We start from the raw sequence: 20,158 nt of genomic DNA, 5'->3' as shown, positions 1-20,158 counted from the left end.
TAACTTTGCTCACAGAGACACTCACGGTCGTGCGGTGTATGGGACGCGAGTGCTCGCTCTGCCCGCTAGCGAAAGTAAGTCGCGACGTATAGATGCTAGCACTCTGCTAGCCGTTAGATTAAAAAAACAGTCTAGCTTAGCTCTAGTCAGCCCACGTTAATAGAACAACTGCTAGTTGTTACATTGGTGTCAGAAGTGGGATTTAGGCCGTTCAGAAGACGCCGTTATGGAGCAAAGTATAAGCAAAATAGAGCATGCCCTCAGAGAGAACCGCATCAAGCTAGAGCACCTGACAAATGAGTCGACGCGGAGAAACAGGGCTCCGCACTGGCCTGATGGCGCCAGCGTTCCCCGGACTGTGTATCGCTCTCCTTGGCATGGGCAGAATGAACCTCTGACTATCACACCAACACACCAAATCAGTGTCCAGTTCGGCCTCTTCTCACGATCACCTGCAAGGCTGCCACGATACAGCAGGTTGACGCCCCTGGAGCCCTACCTGGCCCAGGTCGATCTGGCTGCTCTCATGACGGATGGACCCGCGAAGAGACCACGACTCACTTGGCCCTCGCCTTGGAGGGTCCTGCACTTCAGGTCCTCATCGATCTGTCCCCTGAAGAGCGGCGTGATCTCCAGGCCCTCACCGCTGCACTTAACAGCCGCTTCGAGCGAGCTGAGGAGGTGCTGCAGGCTGGGCCGACCACAGGTCGAACTCCGCTACAGCGCCAGCTGACGAGAACAGCAGAACGAGAGCTGGACGGGGTCTAGCCTCAGGAGGAGGAGGTCAGCTGTGCTCAACCAATGAACCCCCGACGGAGGTCGAGACTAGACCGCTGCTTACGCTGTGGAGAACCGGGGCACTTCGCCAGGGACTGCCCTGCCCCGAGTCCCCAGCCCCGGGCAACATCATCCCTGGGAAACGACCTTGGAGTGAGGCAGTGAGGGGACCCTCACCCCATTCTTTGACACCCCTCCACAATGACTGCCCTACTGTGGGGCGTTGTGGGCTTACCAGAGGATTGTACCTTGACTGTGTTATTGACAGACAGCCCTGCAGCGCCCTGGTGGATACGGGGTCCACCATTTGCTTGCTACGAAAAGGATTTGCCAGGGACGGCCAGTCCTCTTCCAGATCTGCAGGGACTCAAGGGGTGCTCCAGGGGAGTATTGCAGCTCAGACCAGTGCATCCCAGTCATTATCACCGCATGCTCCTTTCACCCATCCATCACCTGAGACTGTTGCTGCTGTTGAGGAGTTGGGGCGGCGAAGCAGTGAGCATCTGAGCGTGCTGTAGCAGGAGCAGCTGCAATGCCTATTGAAAGACTTTGTGGACATTTTTGCCGCCTGAGAGGAGGACTGTACTAGGACAGCTTTGGTGCAGCATCACATTGACACTGCTCCCATTCGCTTGCGGCCCCACAGACTGCCTCTCGCCAAGCGCCAGGCTGCTGAAGAAATGATCCGAGATATGGCAACTAACGGCCCTGGACTGCACCTATGATCATGGTGTGGAAGAAAACGCCCTTGCGTCTAAATTCGGTCACCCGCAAGGACTCATACCCACTTCCATGCATTGATGACTCATTGGATTATGTTGCTGGATCCTGTTGGTTCAGCTCTTTGGACTTGCGCAGTGGGTATTGGCAAGTGGAGCTGGCGGCGGAGGCCCGGCCCAAAACTGCATTTACCATAGGGCAAGGACTGTGGCATTTTAAGGTGATGCCCTTTGGGCTGTGTAATGCCCCAGCCACCTTTGAGAGGCTGATGGAGCGGGTCCTTAAAGACATTCCCCGTACCCGCTGTGTGGTCTATTTGGAAGATCTGTTAGTCCATGCCAGAGACTTTGACCACGCTGTCCACAATTTACAGCCATCCATAATGCCGGGCTGCGGTTGAACCCGGCCAAGTGTAACCTGCTCACCCGCCAAACGCAGTTCCTGGGGCAAATTGTTAGTGAGAGCGGGGTGGCCACTGACCCAACAAAGGTGGCCACAGTGAGGGACTGGCCCCCACCAACCAACATCACTGAGTTGCGGAGCTTCTTAGGCCTGGCCTCCTATTATAGAAGGTATGTCAGAGACTTTGCCACCATCGCCAGCCCCTTACATCAGCTGACAAATAAGGGTCGGCGATTCGGTTGGTCCGAGGACTGTGCGGCAGCCTTCCACCAGCCAAAAGCTGCTCTCATAGATGCTCCTGTTCTGGCCTACCCTGATCCCAACCAACCTTTCCTGGTGGACACTGATGCCAGCAACGTAGGGGTTGGCACCATACTCTCCCAGAAGTGGGAGACTGAAGAGCGAGTTGTGGCCTATTATAGCTGCAGCCTCAGTCGTCCTGAAAGAAACTACTGTGTCACCCAGCAGGGGTTGTTAGCTGTGGTCCTGGCAGTCCGTCACTTCAGGTCCCTACCCCCTGGGCACCAGGTTCACACTGAGGACCGACCACGCTAGCCTCACCTGGATGCTGAACTTCCGCCAACCAGAAGGTCAGGTGGCAAGGTGGCTGGAGATCCTCCAAGAGTACGACTTCGAGGTTCAGCACAGTCCAGGGCGGCAGCATGCCAACGCTTATGCCCTCTCCAGACATCCATGCCTTGCTGATGAATGTCAGTATTGTGCTCGCCAGGAAGAACGAGATCTGGGCCCATCGTCGGCAGCAACAGAGCCGGGTGGCAGTGGTGGAGATGGAGGGCCATTCACCATCGAGCAGCTGAGACAATAGCAGGCGAATGACCGAGTTCCGGTGAAGGTGAGGGGTTGGCTGGAGGCTCGAGCACGTCCGGACTGGCCAGCGGTGTCCTAACAGGGGCCTGAATTCAAGTCACTTCATTCTCAGTGGGGAAGCCTGGAGCTCCACGATGACGTGATCTACAGGCGGAGGCAGGCACCCAGGGGGGGGGGGGGATTGACCGTCTGCAACTCCTGGTTCCCCACGCTCTGCGGGCAGAAGTCCTCCATTGGGTTCATGGGGCAGCTGGAGCTGGCCATTTCGGGAACTCCAAAACAGTGCGGCGACTGTGGCAGCGGTTCTACTGGCCGGGGTGTCTGCAGGATGCAGAGCTACACGTTCACTACTGCGATGTCTGCACGGCACAGAAGGGACCCAGCCAACACTCTCACGCGCCGTTGCAGCAGTACCTAGTAGAGCCACCCATGGAGAGGATCGGGACCATTTCCCATCACAGAGGCCGGCAACCGCTTTGTCCTGGTAGCTATGGACTATTTTAAGAAGTGGCTTGAAGCATATGCGGTGCCGGATCAGAGTGCTTCCACATCGGCACAGCCACTAGTGGATGAGATGTTTGCCCGTTTCGGGGTGCCGGATGAACTTCACAGTGACCAGGGGCAGAACTTTGAAAGTCGGTTGTTCAGTGAGGTGTGCCAGCGGCTGGGGGTAAAGAAAACACGAACCACTCCCCTCCACCCTCAAAGCGATGGACTGGTTGAGCGGTTCAACCGCACCCTGGCCACCCAACTTGCCATCTTGACTAGTCAGCACCAGAGAGACTGGGACCAGCATCTGCCCCTGGTCCTGTGGGCATATAGGACAGCAGTGCAGGAGTCAAGTCAGTGCACAATGGCAGCGCTGATGTTTGGGAGGGAGCTCCGCACGCCGGTGGACTTGGGGTTCTGGTCGCCCCCCCGAGCCGGAGATTGCTGGTGGACCAGAACAGGACTACTTCCAGCGATTGAAGGAGCGTCTGGGCACAGTCCATCAACTGGCCAGGGAGGCTCTAGAGGATGCTGGAGCCCGCCAGAAGCGGGCATACAATACCCGGGCCCACGGGCCTACCCTTAAGCCAGGGGACAGAGTGTGGGTGTTCTGCCCCCAGAGAAAGCGCGGGTTGTCACCCAAACTGACTCATCAAGGATCGGTTGGCACCGTACCACCCACTGGCCCCAGAACAAGAGAATGGTGGAGGCCAGGGAGGCTCCCCACCATCCACTCCCAGTGCTGCAACGGACAATAACGGACTCAGGGTTGAGCCTGGCGCTGGGGGTAAAACGTCAGAGAGGCCGAAGCGTGTTCGACGTTGGCCAGGACATTTGTCGGATTTTGTTGTGGGAGAATAGGGTTGTGGGGGCACTAACCCTCTTGGGGGGGGGGGTTATGTAATGATCCGGAAGTCAGCACTGGCAGCCAGGTGCATTATGGGTATTTGTTTAGCGTTCAATTATGGGTTAATTTAAGCAAGATGGTTGAGTTCTTGTGTTTGTAATGTTATGTGTGTTCATGTCCAAGTTAATTTGAGTTGATTTGGGTTCATTTACTGCCATGTTATATAAAAGGGTGACCGTCACCGTCATGGAGAGAGATGTGTAGAGGAGTCACTTGGCTGTGTAAGTTTGAATATTGAGTTCAAAATTGAAGAGTAACAGACAATACTGCCTCCTGTTGGCTGGTTTGTTAATAACTCTGCTCACAGAGACACTCACGGTCGTTCGGTGTATGGGACGCGAGTGCTCGCTCTGCCCGCTAGCGAAAGTAAATCGCGACGTATAGATGCTAGCACCCTGCTAGCCATTAGATTAAAAAAACTGTCTAGTTTAGCTCTAGTCAGCCACGTTAATAGAACAACTGCTAGTTGTTACAATACATATCTCTCCCCATGGAAATCATCATCTGACATTGAAATGTCAGTCTGTGTCTGGTGTTCAGTAACACGCTTTGTCACAAATCTCACAAGCCTGTGCTTGGGAACTTCTCCTGTGTCTGGGTAATAGACCAGGTATACAGGGCTGTTTTTGTCATACCCTACAAAGATTCCCTTTTCACATTGTGCATCTAATTTCTTTTTGTCCTGCTTGTATGCATAACATACTGAACCAAAAACTCTCATTTTTGAAAGATCAGGTTTCCTCCCTGTCAGTGCATTGTATGGGGTTTGCCGTATTCTGTCAAGTCAAGTCACCTTTATTTATATAGCGCTTTAAACAAAATACATTGTGTCAAAGCAACTGAACAACATTCTGCCATTGTAGCACCTATTGCAAATAACTGCAGCAGTCATTACAGCATACATCCACAACATTTAGGTAGATTGCGCTCTAGGAGCATACATCTTGCCATTTCAAATAGCGTTCTCAAATTTCTCTCAGCGGTCTCATTATGATGGGGTGAATATGGTGGTGAAGTCTCATGTCGAATACAGTTCTTCCTTAATAGAGACTGAAACTCATTTGCCATAAATTCTGTGCCGTTGTCTGACCTAATACACTTTATAGTTCCATAAGGGGCTGTATCAGCGAGGAACTTTTCAGTAGCTTTTACATTGTCACTCTTAGCTTTTAGAAAATACACAAACACTGAACCCGAATAGTCATCAGTAAATGCCAACACATACTTGAAACCGTCTTTAGCTACCGGATCAATTGGACCAGCTAGATCTGTGTGTACTTTCCAGTATTTCCAGTGCAGCTTTAGCTCTTGTGACAGGTTCCCTGTTTCTACTTTGAACAAATTTACCTTGTGTGCAAACCTGAAAGTTTAGGTTAGATTTATCCATTTTTCCCTTTGATTTTCATTCATCTCAGCTACATCCTGCAATCTGGAAACATCATCATAATTGCAGTGGCTGAGGATCTCATGCCAGGTTTGAATGTCATAACATCCGTTACAACTATCATCGTCCTCGCTGACAGTGTTCAGATAGTACAGTCTGTTGTATTCTTGAATGTGAAATTTAGTACTGCTCTTGTGGATGAGTTCATCATGTGCCTGTTGGAAGTTGAAGGAAGTTGATCGCGTCTTCACCTGTTTTCCCTCGTTGTCAATCAGACACACCTCCGCGTCACCTCTTTTAAGCACCACTCCGCTCGCTCTGGTCCCATCACCCAACTCAAACTTTTTTCATTTTTCATTGTGCGATGTCGCACCAGTATCAACCATTAGGCCCTTTCGTTGTGTTGTCCTCTTTATGAGTGGCTTGTTTAACATTGTCTCTCTTTTTGCGTCTGCAATTTTCATCTTTGTGCGTCAAGCTTTTACAGTAATTACACCACAGTATTTTGTGATTTTGGGCCAGACAAGTACGGGCTTAGTGTCCCTTTTGACCGCAGTTATAGCACGTAAGGTCCGAGTCTGCTGATGTTAGTCATTCTCTCCCCCTCCGTCCAGGGACTGAGGCACTCGCTCTCATTACGTTATCATCACTCGCACTGGTGTGAAACTTTTCCATACTTTCAAAACTTCTCAACTTGGTTTTGAATGCTGCATACGTTATGCTTTAATCACTTTGTTTAATATGGATGCCGAACGGTTTAAAGGATACTGGCAAACCTTTCAAAATCATCGCAATTAACAGTCCATCACTGAGACTCTCTTCTGCTTTTCTCAGAGCTGTGATTGCGGTTTCTGCTCAAATAATATAATCTGTGATGCTGTCATTTGCCATTTTCTGCAGCGATGTAAACTCTGTGTACAGGCTGATTATTTGCCAGCATAATAACCTCTCAAAATCTTTGGAGCTTTCCTACCGTAGTCCGCTGCATCTCTCATTACAAGAGACAAACTTTTACCATCCAAATACTGAATCAGTACACGCGGGAGGCTTTGAAAAATCGTTTCCTTTAGGCCTAGCAAACGCATGTGGCCTAGAAATTTTGTCTCCCAAAGTTCATAGTTCTTTTAATCTCCGTCGAAATACAATCTTTTCCATCGGTTACCTACTTCTTTCCTGGGCCCATAACCTGTTGGCGCAGCAATTTTCGTGAATTATAACCGGTTATTTTACTAAACTATATGGAGGAAAAACACACAGACATCTCTCTGTATTCTGTTGGACCGGAAGCACTTGTTTTTATTAGGATAAATCCATTTATGGATAGCAGGTCACATACACGTGACATGAGCAGTATGAGGGCACACATCACAAACTTTAACAATGCTTCACTGCCTTCACCATCTTGATCACCTGCACCTGCAAATAAACCTGTTGTTATTCACTTACCTGAGTGTTCATGTGTGTTGCTGACAGTGCTGGGTAGCTCTTAGAAGTAAGTTTTTGTTTTATATATATATGTGTGTGTGTGTAGCACAAAATCAGTCCTAAGTCTCTGGGGTATATTTGTAGCAGAAGCCAAAAATGCATTGTATGGGTCAAAATTATAATTTTTTTTTGTAATGACAAAATGTTCCATTAAGACATTTTGTACATTTCCTACAAACTTCATTTGAACAACAAGATGATTTTCTCAATATTTAGATTTTTTGCTCCCTCAGATTCCAGATTTTCAAATAGTTGCATCTCGATCAAATATTGTCCTCCTAACAAACCAAACTTTTGGAAAGATTATTTATTCAATATTTATATGAAATATTTCTGTTTAATCAGTATTATACTACATCTCCCTTTGTGCTGATACTTTCACAGAAATAACATACGTCACATTTAAGAAGACAAAAAAATGACTTCTTCAATAATAATACATATTTAATATGTATGAATACATTTTCCATTAAAAAAAGGATATATACAGTACAGACCAAAGGTTTGGACACACCTTCTCATTCAAAGAGTTTTCTTTATTTTCATGACTATGAAAATTGTAGAGTCACACTGAAGGCATCAAGGGCTATTTGACCAAGAAGGAGAGTGATGGGGTGCTGCGCCAGATGACCTGGCCTCCACAGTCACCGGACCTGAACCCAATCGAGATGGTTTAGGGGTGAGCTGGACCGCAGACAGAAGGCAAAAGGGCCAACAAGTGCTAAGCATCTCTCGGGGAACTCCTTCAAGACTGTTGGAAGACCATTTCAGGTGACTACCTCTTGAAGCTCATCAAGAGAATGCCAAGAGTGTGCAAAGCAGTAATCAAAGCAAAAGGTGGCTACTTTGAAGAACCTACAATATGACATATTTTCAGTTGTTTCACACTTTTTTGTTATGTATATAATTCCATATATAATTCCACATGTGTTAATTCATAGTTTTGATGCCTTCAGTGTGAATCTACAATTTTCATAGTCATGAAAATAAAGAAAACTCTTTGAATAAGAAAGTGTGTCCAAACTTTTGGTCTGTACTGTATATATATATATATATATATATATATATATATATATATATAGAGAGAGAGAGAGAGAGAGAGAGAGAGAGAATGACTACGTGTTATCCCTATTCATTTAAAATGCAAAACGCAGTACTAAGAAAATACTAACAAAATCTGTAAAATTAACAATACAGCTCATTCTTGTTTTTATACGGATAAATACTACCTTATTCATAGAGTATTTTTTTTTTCTTATGATAAAAAAATAATGGCGATAATAATTAAGGAAATCCCCAACAGATGGGGCAACTGGCTCCATTACTCACATGGTAAAAATAAAAAAAACCCTGAAAGAAAGAAACATGTTTAAAAACAATGAGTTTAATGAGTGGAAGCAACAGCTGCCAAACAAAAAAAATGTAATATTGAAGTAAAAGATCCTCAATTAAATAAAGTACAAAAACTTCATTTAAACTTTAACTAACACTGTTATTTAACAGGTATTTGTGAATTATTATCAAACACCTTAATTCGCTAAATAACTATATAAATGAATAAAGTCAAATGACTTGCAGCAACTGAATTTTCATGGCCACAGAATATAAGTTTCTTACAGAACGAATGTTTTAGAGCATGTAGCTAAATCATTTCGTAAAAGGGACATTATTCACAAACAGTGACACAATCAGAAACTCATGTAATCTGTGCACAAGAGTTTTATTAACTAAACACTAACACAAACGTCTCGGTTACGTACGTGACCCTCGTTCCCTGATGGAGGGAACGGAGACGTTATGTCGAACGACATATGGGGTCTCACTTGGGAGGCCAATCATCTCTGAATTTAAGAGAAAACGCCAATGAAAATTGTCTAGTGGATTAACACACCTGAGCCACTCCCCGAGCCACGGGTATAAATAGGGCGACAGGTGCATCCACTCATTAGGTTTTACGCTGAGGAGCCGAGAACGTGTCCCGGCAACAGCGAACGGTTCAAGGTTGTGGCATGGGGACATAACGTCTCCGTTCCCTCCATCAGGGAACGAGGGTTACGTACGTAACCGAGACGTTCCCTATCTGTCGGTCACTACGAGTTATGTCGAACGACATATGGGGTCCTATGGAAAACGCCACAACCTGAACATCGTCACAACCCTGTGGCGCTGCAATTGTCGACAAGCCCTGGCGTGCCACAAAAGCTACGCTTAAGGTCGTAACCTTCCCAAAGCCCCAGCGCAAATTCACTGACCTTGGTACCGAAGGGGCCAAAGAGTGAGTACATCGCTGCTGGAGAAGGCCACGCTGCTGTTCCGCCCACATAAGTTAATGGAAGGGATTTCAACCTTCAGAGAAAGATTGCTTCAAATCTTCCCTATTTGTTCTTTCAGCTTTGGCAAGACAATGGGGAAGCGAGCCTAGGAAAAGGTCGCTACGGAGACCACATCCTACCCGTAGGGAGGTGACATGTGGATATACTGATATGGACTGACCCAGGAGGCAGTACTACATATGGAAGGGGTCTCTGAGGCAGGTCCTACCTTGGAGTAGGGATGGAACGGCTGCCAGAAGAGACTGACAGAAGGGGTCTGTCAAGGGAAGACACGGGTTTGCCAAGAGGGAAACCTTACCGTGGAAGAATACCCATATGGGATTACCCGTAGGGAACCAAGCCATATGAACACCTAGCCCAGTACAGGGGCTGACCGGAACTCCGGGCATGCTAACACCAGTACTGGGCCTGGCGACAGACTGCTCCGCCAAGTCTGACTGCCGAGGGTGCTGGAGGATGCTCGACCAGGGTACGCCAACCGGGGAACTCTACTGGGAGAAGAAAGGCGCTCACATCCCCGTGTTAGGGGGAATGGCGCAGCAAGCGTGACACCCAGCCAGCCCTTCCCGCCAATTACCTGTTACCCAACACACGGGAAAAAACTGGCTCCACACGGAGGTTGTAAAACCTCGCAAAGGTGTTAGGTGTCGCCCAGCCAGCAGCTTGACAGATGTCTGCCAGAGAGGCGCTGTGCGCCAGTGCATAGGAGGAGGCCACACTCCGTGTGGAGTGGGCCCTCACCCCCAGGGGGCACGGCTTGCCTTGGGAATGGTAAGCCAAGGCGATGGCATCCACTATCCAGTGGGCCAACCTCTGCTTAGAGACAGCCTTCCCCTTCTGCTGACCTCCAAAGCAGACCAGGAGCTGCTCAGAGCTTCTAAAGCTCTGGGTGCGGTCCACGTATATGCGAAGCGCTCTTACGGGACACAACGACGCCAAGGCTGGATCTGCCTCCTCCAGGGGCAGCGCTTGCAGGTTCACCACCTGGTCTCGGAAGGGAGTGGTGGGAACCTTGGACACGTATCCAGGCCGGGGTCTCAGGACAACGTGAGAGTAGGCCGGCCCGAACACAAGGCACTCTTCACTTACCGAAAATGCTTGGAGGTCCCCGACCCTCTTGATGGAAGTGAGCGCGATCAGGAGCGCTGTCTTGAGAGACAGGAACTTAAGCTCAACTGAATCCAGCGGCTCAAAGGGACCCCTCTGAAGTCCCGCCAGGACAATAGAGAGGTCCCAGGAGGGAATCAGGGGTGTCCTAGGAGGATGTAACCTTCTGGCACCCCTCAGGAACCTAACGATCAGGTCATGCCTCCCCAGGGACCGGCCGTTCACTGCATTGTGATGGGCTGCAATGGCAGCCACATACACTTTCAGGGTGGAGGGTGACAGCCCACGCTCTAACCTTTCTTGCAGGAAAGAAAGCACGACTCTGACCGGGCATCTCCGGTGGTCTTCTCGGTGAGAAGAACACCAATTCGTGAACAGACTCCACTTCAGAGCATAGGCCTGCCTCGTAGAAGGGGCTCTAGCCTGAGTGATAGTGTCTACCACCGCTGGGGGCAGATCACTTAGGTCTGCCGCGTCCCATCCAGAAGCCACACGTGGAGGTTCCAGAGATCTGGACGCGGGTGCCAAATGGTGCCAAGCCCCTGAGAGAGAAGGTCTCTCCTCAGGGGGATGCGCCAGGGAGGGGCTGTCACGAAGCAAAAATCTCGTGAGTGGATGAACCTGTCGCCCTATTTATACCCGTGGCTCGGGGAGTGGCTCAGGTGTGTTAATCCACTAGCCAATTTTCATTGGCGTTTTCTCTTAAATTCAGAGATGATTGGCCTCCCAAGTGAGACCCCATATGTCGTTCGACATAACTCGTAGTGACCGACAGATAGGGAACTAGTCTAACACATTTCTGAACCAATAGAGATCTACACTTTCGGAGTGAAAGTTTACGACTCTTTGTCTTCGCAGCATGGTATTTTGTATATTTAATGGCATTGGGTGTTGATGCAAAACTACTAAAGATTCTCAGAGCATTATCATGTAGTGTAGGTATCAACATATGATGTACACTCTCACTTAGATCATCAAAACACAAATTCAAAGAGACCACACAGATTATAGATGAGGTTATTTTAACTAGTGATCTATCATAATGCATGCATAAAACAGTATACAATACAAAAGACAATATACGAGAACAGTAATAATATACACAGTGACCTGGCGATATGAGTGTTCTTTCAGAGAAAGTGTTTTTTCCTATGAATTAACTAGAGAAGAGTCTTTTATGGGCATTATGGGTGTGTCCTATGGGGAAAGGTAGTGAGAGCGAGGACTCTCGACATGCCATTGGGTCGCAAAGTTCATCTGGTCTGGTAAAGGTGTCCAGGATGCCATGGTAACAGAAAGATCCTAACTTTAAAATATTATCTAATCTGTTTGATAACCATGATCGTTTCAGTTATGACAACATTCAGGACAAAAGCTACTTCAGAAAAGACTCTACCATTGACTAATGCCTTAGTTACTTTTATTTGCCAAATTGAAGTAGCTTCTGTTATTCTGTTTCCCTCATCAGCAGCTCGCACAGTGTTTCCTAACTAGAGATAAGATACAACTTTGTAAGATAGGATAAGAATCCTAAATCAAGTTAAGACTTGCTTCTGTAATACGAATTTGAAACAAATCCTAATTTAACATATATCTTAAGTTGAGACCTGAGATAAGAAGTTTTCTGTAACCCGCCCCATGGGATATCATTTATATCATGAAGCAAAATGATGTACAATAATAAACCTATGTGACATTGTTCTTTGGGGAGAAACTTTATCTTTGAGTTGATCTGAATCTTGTTGAATCTGCTGGTTTTGAAGATGAACTTTATTCACTGTGAAAACTTCAGATAATGTTTCTTTGTCTTGTCACTGGTAATGACAGATTTATCCAGATGATATTTCACTGCTTGATCCATTATTGTGTCACATTTGGTGAGGAAGCAGCATCAGGGGCCTGTTTCAATAAGGAGGTTCAACCAACTCTGAGTTTAAACTTGAACTCTGAGTTGACTTACTCTGAGATGGGAAACTCTGAGTTTTCGGTTTCAGAACAGCTGAAATGAGTTAGTTCAATAAACTCGAAGTTGACTGACTCTGAGTTAAGCGCGTGCACCGTGACTATAAAAAGCCATTATCAATGGAGCTCAGATATTATGATTCCCCATTGGCAACAGCATCAGAGAAAAGGAGGTCTGCATATTTCTCACCAGCAGAACTGGATGTGCTTATGCAAGCATATGGAGAACTTGAACACATCTTTAAAAAAAAAAAAGCAACACTGCTGCAGCAGCAAAGGAGAGAGAGTTAGTTTGGGAAAAAATAACTGCTCGAGTCAATGCTTAAGTTGACTTTTTTTTTAATATATACAATTTGGGTGTAGGCTAATTAATTAAGTAATCAGAATAGGCTACTGTAATTTCATGAAAGACTGTAAAACAATTGTATATATATAAAAAAGTTGATTTAAAATCTAATTTTAAAAAGGTAAATTTTTAATGTAACCTCCCTCTACACACACTTTAGGTCAATTCAAGGATAATTCATGTAATTGTAGCCTATATTGTTTATTTGAAAGCATTAGATGTAAAGTTTCTTGTCTGTCCTTATTGTTCAAGTGGTTGAGGTTGATTTGGGATGTAGAAATTAATAAGTACACTGCATTAGTAAGTAGAAATAGTAATTATTACATTAATCCAATTACACTGGTTGAAGATGTAATTTGTAGTTATTAATTAAGAGCTATTTTATATTAAATTCCCAACTGTTTTAATATCAGAGGTGAAACTGGAAGAACAGTATTTTATTAAACCTATTAATTTAATTTTCATGTATAGGTGCAATCCTGCAGGCATCAAAAGAAAGATAATTAAATCAGGTAAGCCTTGATATTTGCTATAGTGTACCTATTTGACATATTAAATAACTAAATAGCATTCAGTGTCTAGCAGTGCAGCAGCATTTTTGACATTGGTCTAAATGTTCATTCTCTTTTGACTACTCAGCCAACAGAAAGAAGGCAGATGCTCGCAAAACGGGGGGAGGACCTGCACCACCACCTCTGACTAATGCAGAGGAGATGGCCCTGAGCCAGAATGCTGGACGGCCAATAGCTGAGGGAATTCCTGGAGGGACTTCATCTGAGCCAGTCACTCCAGAAGATTCAAGTGCCTTCATAAAATGTAAGAGGTGTACCTACAGTATGTGTAAAAAAAAAAATGATATTTACTTTTGGTGATATTTCTTATTCCTATCCTATTTTGTGATAGTTTTTTTGTTGGTCCAAACAGATTCTGACGGTAATATCTGTCTTTTGGAGCCTTCTGTCCCAACAGAACTACAGGAAGTTGTAAGTAGCCTATAGTCAATGCACCATAAATAATTACAAAGTGCACAGATGAACACAGTTCAGTTACTTACAGTAAATGCCACAGTTTAATTCTGTAGAATTTTACAAATAGGCTACACTATGTAACTCTAATAATGTATTTTCAGTTGCCAGTTAAGGAGTTATATAGACTTCTTCTCATTAATGGGGTATTCCTCAGGATCTTGTACTTGTAGGGCAGGGTGTTGCTCCCCTCTAATCATGGCAATATTATGGAGAACAACACATGCCACAAAAATGTTACAGGCCCTTTCAGGGGTTACCCTGAGGTGATGTAGGCAATGGAAACATGCTTTCAACAGGAGTATGGTCATCTCCACCTGGGCTCTCGTCCTGCAGTGTGACACATTGAAGCGCTGCTGGGGTCCTGGTTCAGGTTCTGGGTAAGGGGTAATAAGATTTGGTCGGCATGGGTAACCCCTATCTCCCAGCAGAAGGCCATCAATCTCTCCTATAAGAAAATTCATATTGTTTTAGTGCTGCATAGAAATTCTTCTGTAAGTGTGTAGTGCATACATTGAAATATGTGTATAGGACATACATTTACTTACCCCTTTCCAGTCTGTTGCTCAGGGTTGACTCTCGATATATTCTTGAGTCATGAACAGACCCGGGCCACTTTGCCTCCACATTTGTGATTATATGTGCAGCATCACATATGATCTTGAAAGTGCAAAGAATGACACATTTACAGTACTGTGATGTAGTCTATTACCTTTTGAAACAGTAGGCTGTCAGTATATACCTGCACATTAATACTGTGGATTGACCTCCTATTAACATAATCTGCTTCATTTTCAGAAGGTGCAATGATCGGAATATGTGTGCCATCAATGCATCCAACCACATTTGGAAATCCTAAAGGGAATTCTGATTATTAGGTTACTTCCAGTTGTCACAGCAATATATTCTAATTGAATGTCTTTTATCAGTCTCATTTAAACCGATTTATACACCACTGACCTGCAATCCTGTAAAACTCCTCTTTGATGACTCTTTGTGCCCAGGAAACACCACAAAAATTTGCAGAAATCGTTTAAGAGCGAGGCACACTTTCCTGACCGCGCTGCAAACAGTAGCTTTACTAATATGTTCTGCATCTCTGATGTTATACAGAAAACTACCATTTGCAAAGAAACGTAAGGCAACGCAAAGAATCTGTTCTGATTTAAGAGCACGGCCGCGGTGTGTGATGTTTCTGATGTATGGATGGATGAGATTATGGATGTATTTTATTGACTGTAAAGAAAAACTGTACCGCTCAAATAAAAATGCATGGGGATATGACAAACAATCCACTATGGGCCTCAAAATCCTCTCCCGACGTAAATGTAACTCCCTACGAATTAATATAGCCTCTTCGTCAACCGGATGGTCCATAAAAGGACATGCCATTTCATTCCCTTTGATGCCTCTGCGTAACTGAAATGTGCGCAATGAATAAATGTACCGAAAGAATGAATGAGGTGTTTAAACACCGCTTCCTCTTTTAAAAAGGGGAGGACACCTTTAGAAACTCTGGGTTTAACGAAGTAAACCTGCTCCCGACCAGGTTAGGTTCACAGAGTAAGTTACCATAGTAACTGACTCTGAGTATAAGTTACCTCTCTTTCAAAAACGGGCTTGACTTACCCTGCTTTCTCAGGTTTGACATACCTCCCATTCTGAAACGGAAAACTCGGAGTTTGCCTCATTTCAGGGTTAACCAACTCAGAGTTTTCACTTAACCTCCTTTCTAAAACAGGCCCCAGATCTGAAGATGATCTACTAACTGTGTTTGTTTTTTGTATGATTGTGTAGAGAAGATGAATGTTTGAAACACTTCCCACATTCAGTGCAGAGATACGGTTTCTCTCCAGTGTGGATCATCTCATGTGTTTTCAGATTTGATGACACACTGAATCTCTTGTCACAGTGTGAACACTTGTAAGGTTTCTCTCCAGTGTGGATCCTCTCATGTGTTTTCAGGTGTCCTGATCGACTGAATCTCTTGTCACAGTGTGAACACTTGTAAGGTTTCTCTCCAGTGTGGATCATCTCATGTGTTTTCAGGTTTCCTAATCGACTGAATCTCTTGTCACAGTGTGAACACTTGTAAGGTGTCTCTCCAGTGTGGATCATCTCATGTCTTTTCAGATGTGATGACACACTGAATCTCTTGTCACAGTGTGAACACTTGTAAGGTTTCTCTCCAGTGTGAATCTTCTCATGCAGTTTTAAATGGTAAGATGTAATAAAAGTCTTTTCACACTCAAAGCACATGTACTCTCTCACACCAGTATGTATTTTCTGATGCACTTTCAAATATTGTATTAATCGAAAACTCTTTCCACACAAATTACATGAATGTGGTTTCTCCTTTGCATGAAGTTTCAGGTGTTTTGTCAGGTTTGAAGACCACAAAAATGTTTTCCCGCATTGATCACATGTGTGTGGTTTCTCTCCAGTGTGGATGTTCATGTGTTTCATAAGAGTTGATGACTGTGTGAAACTCTTCCCGCATTTATCACATGTGTGTGGTTTCTCTCCAGTGTGGATGTTCATGTGTTTCATAAGGTTTGATGAGTATGTGAAACTCTTCCCGCATTGATCACATGTGTGTGGTTTCTCTCCAGTGTGGATGTTCAGGTGTATCTTAAGGTTTGATGATTGTGAGAAACTCTTCCCGCATTGATCACATGTGAACGGTTTCTCTCCAGTATGAACTCTCATGTGTAGCTTGAGAAAAGTTTTGCGTGTGAAACTCTTTCCACACTGAATGCAGGGGAAAGATTTCTTCTTCATTTTCTTTAAATCTTTCTGTTGGGGTTTTTCTCCATATCTGACATGATTTTTCTTCTCAGATTCACTCAATTCTTCTCTCTCCTCATTATCTTCAATCAGCTCTGAAACAAAAGTAAAAATGGTACATTTTCATTAACTTGTTAAAAAAAAGTGAAAAAAAAAACAAATTGAAAGGATATAAATTTGAAAAGCATGAAGTAGACAACTGAATTACAAAATTTAGATAATTTTTATGCAGTTTTATCAATTATATGTCCCTGAAAATGTTCATGAATGGGGTAAACTGATCTTTAAATTACTATTTTAAAAATCGTGAGGTTCCATGAACTGTTTAGTCAATCTGAGTAAGAGATAAGAGGGAATGTTTATGGAAATCTGAGATGTTGCTGTGAATCAGTTTGGTAAAACACTACTTGTTTGATTTGTGCTGGTCGGAAAAAGTCATAGGACGTGTCCCTTATTATCTGATGCTTTAGCAAAATTATTGAACAGCTCTAAACACAATATAAAACTGCCTGAAGCTTTATAACCATCAGCATTATTAATGAAGATTGAAGATTAAGCACCAACCTGTTTGTTCTTCAGTATCTTCAGTGTGTCTCATCTCCTCTCTTTCCTCTTTAATAAACTCAGTCTTTACAGATTCCATCTCCTTTTGATGATTTGAGGCTCGTCTTCTCTTGTAAACTGATGGAAATATTCCTGCATTTATTGGTGAATTGATGAATGTGAGAATGTTGTCAGAGGAGTTTCACTGAACATGAATTTCTGTGTGTGGAAGAAAATAAAAATTAAATCAGAGGCATTAAGTGTTATCTCTTTCAGACCCTCCAGGATTTCGCGATGTTGTGATTTGCAACATCAATGCAAATTCAACCAATCCCGGCGAATTCGGGGCGGTGTTGCAATTTTAACCAATCACCGCAACTTTCCCTTAAATTTGACCAATCATTGGCGTCGTCATTGGAGCTGACGTCGACAAATTACCTGCCGCTTTACTTCAGTGTTAAGAAAAGCAGCATGTGCGAGTCAAACGTTTCACACTTGCCGAGCAAAATAACAGCAATAGATCGCCAAAAGCAGTACCATGGCATTCTGCATGAAAGCGGGGGGAAATTATTTTGCACTGCATTCAACATTGTGTTAGAACACAAAAGGAAATCATCAATTGACAAGCATTTTGCCACCGCAAAGCATAACATGAGATGTGCAGAAATACAGGAAGGACGTCAGACGACGAGACGGATCACAATGACGCAGGCTGTTGCATCAAGGTCAATTGCAAGCTCTGAAAAAATTAAGGTGAGTTATTTTAAATGTACATGCATCGCTAATGTTAAAGTTGGTATATATTATCATGTAATTGCGCTGATGTGCATATCAATAGCTCTCTCCCTGTCTCTCCCCCTCTCTTTGAAGAGAGAAAACAATTATAACATTATAAGCAGGACTAAACTAATGGAAATGATAGTCAGTATATTAATGGATATCTCTGTACGTGTATGATTTATTTATGAGAGATAGAGAGATGGATGTAGATACATACATACACCTACAATACCATCCCTGAATGTGGCTGATGTATTGTTGTTTTTATTATTTTCTGTTTAGATTTGTTTAAATTGGGTAGCCACATGTACAGCTGTAAATATTCCACTCTCAAAGAGTGACCACCCTGTTTTGAGGAAGTTCCTCAAAGAGAAGGTTGTCAATAGTGGAGCGATTCCTGGGAGCCACCAGCTCCAAGAAAAATACTTGGGTGATGTCTACCTGCAGGAGAAAGAATCTCTCAAGACTAATCTAACCAAAAGGTCTGTTGCAGTCATTTGTGACTAAACTCCAGATATAGAGGGGAGATGTGTACTGAACATTTGAATTGCACCACTAGAGAAGGATGAGTCTGGAAGAATTTTGGCGTACCTTGCAGACACAGTGTTCCTTGAGCAGTGTAACCACTCCACTGTGTCAATGGCTGTTAGAATACAGCATTGATAATGATGATGTCATTGTGTTTAACACTGATAATGCAGCCTATATGAAGAAGGCCTATACTGCTGCGCTGAAGTCCTTATTCCCAAATTCAGTGCATGTAACATGCATGGCTCATATTATGAAGCTTGTTGGGAGTGCTTTTCGGAGACCTTTTGATCAATTGAATTCATTCATGCGGAGTTTCTCGCAAATGTTCTTCCATGCTGGCTCACGCAAAAGAAGATATCTTCAATTCATGACAAAAAATCTACCACCAGGAAGGAAAGCAACCATGGCTCCAAATCCATGTGCAACTCGATGGAACTCATGGTTCACTGCTGTACAATACCATTCAGAGCACTTCGAACTATACAAGGAATTTATTGAGAAGGAAATTGATGTAAGTGGCATTCTCTTTGCTCATAATACAGTATTACAAATATATTCAATTCAATTCAGTTTTATTTATACAGCGCCATATTATATATATATAAAAAAAGTCTCAATGGCGCCTTACAGGCAAATATACATTTCAGTTCCACCAAAGACATACATACAACACATACACAGAGAAATAGACAAAATATCCAAAATGATGAATGAAATACTATGTGTTTTTGTGATTGATTGCCTGAACATAATTTTGACTCAATTGATTTTTTCTATTCAAAGACCTGTGGAAAAACCACACCCCAGTCAGTGGAGAGACTCCATGATATACTCCAGGATCCAAATATGGCTGAAAGTCTATAGGTCCAGATCAGCATCATGGCAGATAAGTGCAGTGTTAATTGGACTTCTGGACTTATAGTCACCAAAGCTTTTGACTACCTGGAGGATCTGCATATGAAGTTAGAGGCCAACAAAGAGCTCAGCTATGAAACATGCGCAGAATACTTTGAGGGACTTGATCTATATTTTGCTAAAAATGCAGATCCTGAACAGAGTGGAACAGGCATACATCAATGCAGAGGACAAACTGAGCAAGTACATTTCTGATGGGCAACCTGCCATTAGTTTCCTGAAAGAGGTCAGGGTCTTTGATCCTCGTCACATTGCATTTATGAGTGATAGTGTGTCCAGCTACGAATCCATCCCAGGCTTCAGTGATGTGCCTAAAGATGAACTGGATGCTAGTGTTGAGCGATATGGTCATTTTTCAAATCGTCATATCGTCAGCCCGTGAGATCGACGATACACAATATTATCGAGCATGGGTGGAGCAAGAGCGAGACTCTTTGTTCTTGTCATAGCATAACTATTGGGTGTTTTAAACTGCGCAGGTGCGCGAGAGAGAGCCTATGGAGTCACCAATAATAAAAAAAAAATACTTTCAAACATACGGACTGATTTAACTAACGTTAAATATAAAAATACTGTATTTAAAACAGCTAGTTCATACATAGTCGGACGCAACTGTCATATCGCACGTCCGCATCTGCGCAGGGAAGTTATCAGTCTAAATGTTCTGCAAAATCAGTCAACGGTGAAAATCAATAGCAGATTTCATTTAAAGTCCAACAGTTAAACACTAATATTGGGCATAAACGAACATTTAAATATAAAGTATTTAAAACAGGTAAGTTGATATATTTGTAGTAAAGTTGAATTGAACTGCTGCATCAGTCATACAGCGCTCCG

At 44.0% G+C, this 20,158-nt stretch overlaps 1 protein-coding gene across 3 annotated transcripts in view; it reads right to left on the bottom strand.

Moving 5' to 3' along the window:
- Positions 1 to 20,158, bottom strand: part of LOC132157722 (zinc finger protein 665-like) — a 43,814-nt gene that overhangs the window by 10,337 nt on the left and 13,319 nt on the right. The window contains exons 2-3 of one of the 3 annotated variants that reach the window (XM_059567102.1): positions 17,117 to 17,314; positions 15,517 to 16,647 (exon numbers count right to left, since the gene is read on the bottom strand). The exons of 1 other annotated variant lie outside the window; for it this stretch is intronic. In XM_059567102.1, coding sequence (XP_059423085.1) covers positions 15,530 to 16,647; positions 17,117 to 17,195 — 1,197 coding nt within the window. In that variant the 5' untranslated portion in view covers positions 17,196 to 17,314 and the 3' untranslated portion in view covers positions 15,517 to 15,529. Of the gene's footprint in view, positions 1 to 15,516; positions 16,648 to 17,116; positions 17,315 to 20,158 lie in introns of those variants that run through there. One more of the 3 variants, XM_059567163.1, reaches the window with a different exon arrangement.

The sequence above is a fragment of the Carassius carassius genome, chromosome 1, assembly GCF_963082965.1.
Source record: "Carassius carassius chromosome 1, fCarCar2.1, whole genome shotgun sequence".
Classification (NCBI taxonomy): Eukaryota; Metazoa; Chordata; class Actinopteri; order Cypriniformes; family Cyprinidae; genus Carassius; species Carassius carassius.
This window is presented reverse-complemented; position numbering and strand designations above follow the sequence as displayed.